Source organism: Pseudochaenichthys georgianus, unplaced genomic scaffold (genome assembly GCF_902827115.2).
Source record: "Pseudochaenichthys georgianus unplaced genomic scaffold, fPseGeo1.2 scaffold_2084_arrow_ctg1, whole genome shotgun sequence".
In the NCBI taxonomy this organism is placed as follows: domain Eukaryota; kingdom Metazoa; phylum Chordata; class Actinopteri; order Perciformes; family Channichthyidae; genus Pseudochaenichthys; species Pseudochaenichthys georgianus.
Window position 1 is genome coordinate 8,052 of NW_027262775.1, and position 9,449 is coordinate 17,500.

Sequence of the window (9,449 nt, forward strand, 5' to 3'; positions counted from 1 at the left end):
CCCCTGATCCGAACACATACGCACAACCCACTGCGCCACACGCCGCCACAACGTCCTGTGCGATAAAATCCTAAAAACGGTGGTAATTCTTGGGCTTTGAAGCTAGAAACAAAAGGCTGATTTTTGTCAGTGAAAAATCCACTTTTTTCTACAGACTTTCATGGTCCCTGGAGGTTAAACCCTACTGACATTTGGGACCCGCTGATGTACCCTCAAGTACCATCAGAAGGATGAGAATTGCCACAGATATCCATAGTCCCTTAAGGATGAATCCCAAAGACCTTGGTTGTCATCGGACTTTTACTCAGTGAAAAATCTGTACCACTTTACAGTAAGACTACCTAAAGGATTTATAATTAGTTTATGAATTAGGTTGTAAACACTTTATTAATCATTAAGAACCATTTATAAACCAGTTCTAACATAGTTGTCATACATCAACACAGGCTCACTATTTGGCAAGATACAGGTGTCAAACTCAATTTCATCACGGGCCACATCAGCATTTTGGTTGCACTCAAAGGGCCGGTTGTGACTTTTAGACTATATGAAAAGACATATGTAAATATTTAATATAAACGTATGTATGACATTATTGCCTCTGCATTTTATCATCGGATAGGGTAATAACTTCATAATTAACTACGTCTGAAAGCAGAAGTCTATGGCAAATCATTGGAAGTCTCTTCCGTGAGAATGTCACAAAATTATTTTTTAAAAAAAGAAAAGTCACATTCTGAAAAAAAATATAATTCTGAAAAAAAAATCATATTCCAGATGCATTGTGGGACATGTAGTTTATGTGCAACGTGCAGAAATCGGCATGTAACCGTATAATAAACTTATTATATTATTTCAGAGCTCTTGTGGGGCCGCATTAAATTAAGTGGCGGGCCGGATTTGGCCCCCGGGCCTTGAGTTTGACACCCCTGAGTACCATCATAAGCCTGATATTTGTCTCTTCCAGTGAAATATCTTAACAATGGATTGCCGTGACATTTGCGTCAGATATTCATGATCCCTTGAGGATCCCAAAGATGTGACTTTTATTCTACAAACACATCAGATTGATATTTTTATTTTACAACTATATAATTTACCATATGACATTTGCTGCAGATATTCATGGTCCCTGAGGATACATACATTTGTTATCCTCTGATTTGAACTCTAGTCCTACCAGCAGATACAATTGTTCATGTATTCAGTAAATCATTTTACATTTTACATTTGACAGGCCGCTGCACCCCACCCGTCTCACGGAGAGATACCGCAGGCCCTTCATTCCTGCAGCGGTCAGACTTTACAACCAGCACTGCCCCTAGTAGACCCTCCTACACACACCACAACACAGACTATAACACCCCTCGCTGCTAAATACAAACCAACTTTGTGCAATATATATATATATATTTATACCTGGCTGCTAAACCCTTGTTACTGTTACAAGGTATGTATCTTGTATTTTGTAAATTGTGTAACTTGCTGCTGTTAAATACCGTCAAACTATGTGCAATATATACTTTATATACATATGCCATCTTTAATAACTAATATATACCGGGCTGCTAAATCCTAAGAACTAAGATTTGATCTGTATTTTTGAAAATTATGTAACTTTTTTAGTTGTTATCTTTTTTTAACATATTGTTTATTATATTCTAACTTTTTTTAACGCCTGTAAGATATGCAACACTAAGCTGTCTGTGGCTCTTTCCTGCTGTAACTGTAAATGTCCCCTCTGTGGGACTAATAAAGGTTTCTGATTCTGAACGTAAGGATAGATGTAATCTCATGTATGGTCTCCAGAGGATGCACCCTATTGAATTGACGTTTTGTCAAGAACCAAAGTTGTACTATTGGGTTTCAGGCGCTCATCACCTCACGTGACCCCGACAAGACAAGAAAAGGCATTTATTTCTAAAGCATAAAACCTGCTTCTGGTCTTCACTAAACAAGCAGAACAAAGGTCAAAGGTCAAAGCTGTCGAACAATGGAAAAATAACTGATGGTGGTGGAAAAGAAAGGACACTCAGGGCAAGAACTGGATACTTCTTAAAGTTTCTGATATAGTACCCTTTATCTCTTTGGGTTTTGGGATGTGAAACATGGCATTGGTTTGATGGCGTGTCCTCTCACAGCACGTGGACGCCTGCATGTCTGTCTCAACACCACTGGAAATACTGCCCGTGAAATACGAAGCTGTCAAACGTCTCCACCATGAAACAGTGAAGTTTTCACGAGGGGCTGGGGACGGGGTGGAGAGGCGGGTCTCTAGGGGGAAGTTAAGCCACAAGCTAATCAGGAGTTTAGACTACAAAGGCATTTCTCCCGGTTAATTGAAACCAGTTAAAAGGGGAAGGTATGTCTCGAGATATCTCCAAGGAAATCGATGACATCTGATGAATGAGCTCTGGATAGGGTCTTTGAAATTAGAAAAAAGATCCCTGCAAGGTTGGGAAGAATTCTTTGTGTTCGCTTTCCTTCGCCGTGTGGATGGTGGGTGGCGCAATACACTGGAGGGTTTTTTGGAAGGACGTTCCCGGGGTATTCCAGCAATGCGTGTCAGAGCGGCAACAGGACGGAGGTCATCGCTCATCCAGAGTCTTTAATCTTGTAAACCCTCCTCCCCTTTCTCCTCATCAGTTCCCTCCTTTCCACTCTGCTGTCGTCTCCTTTTCACCTCTCGCTTTTCCTCCTTTTGTGGCGTAAGACAAACAAGGTGGAATGGAAGGAGGGAAAACGGCATCTAATGGTCGAAAAGTCAAAAAACAAAAGCCCTGAAACAACACACAGCAGACTTCTCTTTCCTGAGGGGTAGATTTACTCGGTCTGGGGTTGTAAAGGTGGGTGGCCCCCGGACAACAAGATAGAGTTGCTATCTATGTGTGTGTGTTTAGGTTTTAGTTGAATGACCCCCCACTGAACCGAGACAAAATGGATGGTGAGGAGTAAAGGGGGGGGGGGGGGTAAACAGAAGAAGAAAGAGTGGAGAGAGATAGTTATGAAAACAAAAGTATTGTAGCAGATGGGGCCAGGCTCTACCTTGGAGACAGTGTTACGGCACAGGAACTGGGGGGGGGGCATTGAGGAGGAGTTTATCCCAATCTCTGGAGACAAATCTGGGAGGGGGGTCCACACACACTCCCCACACACACTCCTCACACACACTGTGGGGGGAAGATATATAAAGCAGCTCCCAGGGAGAAAGAGTGTTCAGTGGCAACCCTGCTCATTTCAAATTGAGTGTGATAGTGGCTCCTAAGTGTGCTCATGGGAACCAGAGAGAAGCGTGCTGACTTGGAATAAACTTTTGCAGGTGCTTTTCTTTTCCTCAAGATAAAAGGATTGACTTCACGGGGCCGATTGAAGAGTCGCTGAAGCCTGGCTGCTCTTGAATCTTGAAAACCGTGTTTGATTTTCACGTTTTTCAGACGAGTCGCTGAACTTTTTTACTTCCACCAACGAGAGTCGAGAGCTGAGCGGCTTTCCGGGGAATTCAAACGGCATTTCTGTTTCGCTTTTCTGATCAGTCATTCGACGCACAATGGACGCCCCATTTTTCCCCCACAGAGACACCAACACCACCTTTGTGGACGATCATTTTTTATACCACGACAATGTTCATGGTTTTCGCATCACCGTGGCAATACTCTACTTGGTGGTCTGCTTCCTGGGACTCGCCGGGAACTCCCTCGTCGGTATCGCCATTTTGAAATTGGACAAACTCTCATCTTCCACCACGGTTTACATCTTCAACCTGGCGCTCGCTGACGGACTCTTCATGGTGGGTCTTCCCTTCATAGCGAGCCAGAACTTCCAGAACAAGTGGATGTTCGGCGACACAGCGTGCAAAGTGGTGATGGTTCTGGACGGCCTCAACCAGTTCACCAGCATCTTCTGCCTCACAGCGATGAGTATCGACCGCTACATGGCGTTGGCTGATCCTCTAAAGTTCGCCCGTTGGAGAACGCCTCGTTGGGCAAAGATCGTCTCGGCGTTCCTTTGGCTGTTCTCTCTTCTGACCATCCTACCCATGGCGCTTCACTTCTCCTCCGATGGAGGTTTGTGCATTCCGGACCTCGACTCCGACGCCTGGTGGCTCGGAGTTCTTTCCTACACCTTCGTCATGGGCTTTGCTTTGCCTTTTACCGTCATGACGGCTTCCTACGCGGCGCTTCTGCTAACAATGAGGTCCCAATGGATCCGAATGACGACGACAACGACGCCGAACTTTGAAACCCACCGCGCGGAGTCACAGGTCACGAAAATGGTGGTTGCAGTCGTGGTGGTTTTCGGGATATGTTGGCTGCCGTTTTACACCTTAAACTTCTACGCTCTGTACCAAACGGGCTTGTATTTGACCTTCGCCAGAGCCTTTGAGTTAATTGTGCTGCTGTCGTACTCGTGGAGCTGTGCCAACCCCATCCTCTACGCATGCTTTTCCGAAACTTTTCGGAGATACTTCCGGACCCTCCTCTGCCCAGCCGCCAAATCATCTCCCAGCATGCAATGCAACACTGAACGGTATGACTTAAATGACGCAAGTTTGACCATTCTGGCATAGAGACGGTTAAAAGCTCACTCAATATCCGGTCACTGCATAATACGTCTTCCAACTTATTTAAAAAGACATTTAGATATGTGATCAATTCAGATTTTTTACTTTTCTTAGCTTTGAATACATTGTTGTACATAATTTCTTTGATTTTACTTGTCCTATGTTATCAGATTTGCTACATTTTGTTGGATTTTGTTCATGAATTTCCTCTCGTGATGCACTGCAGATACTTCTTCAGATTTATTTGATGGTCTGTGGATACATTTATTTAGTTTTTTAACCTTGACTTGGAATATGTTGAGGTTGTACATATCTTTTGAGCTCTCTTGACCTATGTGATCTGAATTGAGGTAATATTGTCTAAAATATATGTGTTTCATCAAGTGTATGTAGAGATTGAGATGTTTTTTTATCGGAACGGTGTTGGTTCAGTGTTCAAGTACCGACTGGCTGCACGGCTGAAAGAAATCACTGTAATATCCCTGTGCGAATGGAAAAAGACACCCTTTCAGAGAGTATCTTGCCACAAAGGCAGCAAAATACTCATCAAACCGCATACTTCAATTGGATATGCTATTCCACAAATCCCCGTTCTTGACAGAGTACCTCATGCTCTATCTGACTCAGACCTTTCGAACCATTCTTTTTCTTCTAATAACTGCACCTGCTGAGCCGAGACGCTCCACTGCATCTCCTGCCTTTCATCAGAACTAATGAAATGAGGCACGAGAGGGATGAAGTGTGGACAGGTGGAGTGTAAACAGAGAAACACGAGTCACATGTCCGCGGGCAAACACCAGCACACACACACAAAGCTCCTCGACTCCCAGAGCTGGAGTATGCGCTGCTGGCTTTACGTGCAGATGGATGTTTAGGACATCTGTCTGAAGACTTCACATTATGCCTCATGTGCTCATTTAAACACAACATGTCGGAAAACTCGTAATGCAAAAATCCATTGTCTTAATGTCAGTAATGAACGGGGGAAATGTCCTGGTGATATCTATTAGTTACATTTTTTATCCTATCGATCGTTTCTGAGTTTCACAATCCATATTTGTTTTCAAAAATATGTTTTTCTCCTCCTTTCTTCAGCAGATGTCTCCTCTTCAGTAGCGCGCGCACACACACACACACACACACACACACACACACCTGTCCAGCTTCATTTCCTGGCGATATCTATTAGTTACATTTTTTATCCTATCGATCGTTTCTGAGTTTCACAATCCATATTTGTTTTCAAAAATATGTTTTTCTCCTCCTTTCTTCAGCAGATGTCTCCTCTTCAGTAACACACTCACACACACACACACACACACACACACACACACACACACACACACACACACACACACCTGTCCAGCTTCATTTCCTGGCGATATCTATTAGTTACATTTTTTATCCTATCGATCGTTTCTGAGTTTCACAATCCATATTTGTTTTCAAAAATATGTTTTTCTCCTCCTTTCTTCAGCAGATGTCTCCTCTTCAGTAGCACACACACACACACACACACACACACACACACACACACACACACACACACACACACACACACACACACACACACACACACACACACACACACACACACACACACACACACACACACACACACACACACCTGTCCAGCTTCATTCCTCTCTATATTCTGAAGCTCTTTACAGAGCATTCACACACCATTTACGACCTGATTTATGGTACAATTATTCATAAAACATGTCGAGAAAGGGTTGTTTTTTAATGACTGTGTACAAAATGTCATGATTTAAGCTTCACAGAAAAGAAGACTCTGATGTAAAGAACAATTTAATCCTAAAACTATGGCAAAAATATATTTGCATGGCTGTTGACAGAACTTTCTAATTACACATGGCCCTTTGTAAAAACCTTAAGAGATATGCCATCAATATTCAAGCATTTTGAACCTGGCTTTATCGAATTTTGACATTCTTCTGTAAATACATGCACATTAGCAGAACTCTTACATTCTTTTCATTAATTTGAGTTGTGCTTTTCATGCACAATGACACATTTACATGCTTTTCAAATTGTATTAGTTTCAGGCTTCTTTCGTCTTGAAATGATCATGCATCCTGGACGATTTCAATAACGAAATTATATATACTCACTGCCAAAATTAACTAAATCATAACATGTATATAATTTAAAAAACTGGAAATAGATGTGTGCAAACATGTGTCGGAAAGCAAAGGGTCAGATAGATGTAGATGCTGTCAATTATCTGTGATGTAAATATGTATAAATAAGAAGATAATGTGTGCGTGACAATCTGTATCGTGATGACGTGATGTAATACTCGATGTAAGAGGCGCATAATAGTAAACATATAGTCACTTTACTGTGTATGTCAGCATGTTACACTCTGTTGCTGTATGACTGTGAACAAACAGAAGGTGTTTCATGTGGAATAAAACTTCTGCCAAACACTCTGTTTTTCTTGTATGGATGCGAGGAAATGTTATCAATGATTTGTTACATCAGCGTAGTGGGAAGTTACTTCGGAAAAACTCCACATATCAGCCGGTATCAGCAGGACATGTTGTACTTTTTACGCCACTGCATTTTGTGGGCCACCATTACTTCTCAGAGAAAGATGTAATTAAGTACATTTACTTATCTATCGTACTTCATTTCAATGTTGAGGTGTGTGTAAACATTTCAGGGAGATGTATTGTACTTTACGAAAGAACTTCTTACATAGAAAGCAATAATGATAATCTTATTATGCATTGATGTGGATTAATCTCCCAAAAGGCATCAAAGCTAAAAGTATTTTTGATACTTGGTATAAGTAAAGTAAAGGAGTGTGGGCTTACACAATAACAATAAAACTATAAGTACTTCACACAGTGTATTATTGGTACTTTCACTCAGGAAAAAGCGCATCTTCAAAAGCAAGACACAATGGAAGATTTATAAAGTGAAATACAGAGAATCTTTGGTGAATCTTCCCCAAAACCTCCAGGATCTTCTTCTGTACGAGTGAGAGCTTTACTACTGTCCCTGGTGGGCGTTGTGTGAAATGGAAAGATGTTAGTCCTTTCTGCTGAGACGAGTGTCTTCCAACTTGATCTAATAAACCCTGCGACATCTCCCTGAAACTTTTACACATGCTCACATGCCAACGGCAGAGAAGAAAGTGAGAGGTGTCAGCCCAAAAAACACATTTGTAAAATGATTTCATTAATAATAATGTAGGAACAGTTCCATAAAGCTTAATTAGTTAAGAGGTCATCTAAGGTCTAATATGCTGGTTTACAATATGTTTTAACGCCTAAAATGTTACTGGTGTTGGTCAAAGTCATACTTTCACATAATAAAATAAATATACTATTACTTTGTACTCTTCTGTTTTACAAAATACACGTCTAAAATATTATAACCATGTAAAAAAAGTCTGATTTCCCGAAGAAATATGTCTTTAAATGTCTTCATTGTTAAGTATCCAATAAAGTGCAAAATGGCCCTGAACTCAATCACCTCTTTCTTTTCAAACCCGATATCCCACTCCATACACGGATACTACTGAGCTTAAATAACATAAGGTTTTCAGGTTTACCTGAAGGCGTCACTGAGGTCATGGAAATGTAATTGTCTGTGAACATGGAGGCCAGGTGCTGGAGTTCAAGGAGGGGAAAGCTAAGTGCGTGGTATAAACGGTGTTTTCTATAAAGTGGGGCATGAATGAGTCCTAAAAGCCGTAAATTAGCATTTTAGCACTTCCTGTTCCTCGTCTGGAAGTCAATGTGTTTTCCTCCTTAAAATATTTTTTCAATATTTTGGAGATTTGGTTGAGCGGGGTATACTTGTACTTTACTAGTCCTTTATTAGAGATGTGTCTGTCTTTTCCCTGCAAACAGAATCTACCTACGGGTACAAATAAATAACCTGAACCTGAACATAAAATAGTTCAGTAAATACCCCACTGGTGCATTTTAAAACGGCGGTTGCTAACATGCAACACAGTCTCACGGCATTTCATGTTATAGTCAAGAAATTAATCTGTCACCAACACGATTTCGCCTTTTTCTTCGTGGTCACACAGAACAATTTTAAAAGCAATGTAAATAATAACAAATTTGAAAGAAAAAAAGATTTTAACGAATACAGATTTCAGTATTCTGAGGCTCTGAGCTCCATTCTTTTCCTCGCGAAAAAACTCCATATTATATAACATTATATCATTTTAAAATAAAGGGTTAGGGTAAGATATTGAGTAAGAAAATGTTTTTATGAACCCCACAGCTTCTGGTCTTCTAAGACCTGACCGGACAAAGATACGTGGTGCAGGCACGAAACATACAACCAATAGAAATACATTGCTTTAAAAATCGTTCTGTGGTGACACAAAAAAAGGGGAAGATGGTGTTGGGGAAACACAAATCATAGATTAAATTAATTTCGTGACTATAACACGAAATGCCGTGAGACTGGGAATGTAACAAGTGTCGAAATGAGACTAAACGTCATCACCCCCAACATTAGCCACACTTTAGCTTAGCGGTGGTGACGTGAAGTCATGTGACCGTGCTCTAGTTCCTTTATAGCCCAACATTAGCCACCTTTGCTTAGCGGTGGTGATGTGAAGTCATGTGACCGTGCTGTAGTTCCTTTATAGCCCAACATTAGCCACCTTTAGCTTAGCGGTGGTGACGTGAAGTCATGTGACCGTGCTCTCTAGTTCCTTTATAGCCAACATTAGCCACCTTTAGCTTAGCGGTGTGACGTGAAGTCATGTGACCGTGCTCTAGTTCCTTTATAGCCCAACATTAGCCACCTTTAGCTTAGCGGTGGTGACGTGAAGTCATGTGACCGTGCTCTAGTTCCTTTATAGCCCAACATTAGCCACCTTTAGCTTAGT

At 41.3% G+C, this 9,449-nt stretch overlaps 1 protein-coding gene across 1 annotated transcript; it reads left to right on the forward strand.

Moving 5' to 3' along the window:
* Nucleotides 1-3,100: 3,100 nt before the first annotated feature.
* Nucleotides 3,101-7,433, forward strand: LOC117441876 (somatostatin receptor type 2-like). The gene has a single exon (XM_034077894.2). The coding sequence runs from the start codon at nucleotides 3,548-3,550 to the stop codon at nucleotides 4,565-4,567; it is 1,020 nt and encodes a 339-aa protein (XP_033933785.1). The 5' UTR covers nucleotides 3,101-3,547; the 3' UTR covers nucleotides 4,568-7,433.
* Nucleotides 7,434-9,449: the final 2,016 nt, after the last annotated feature.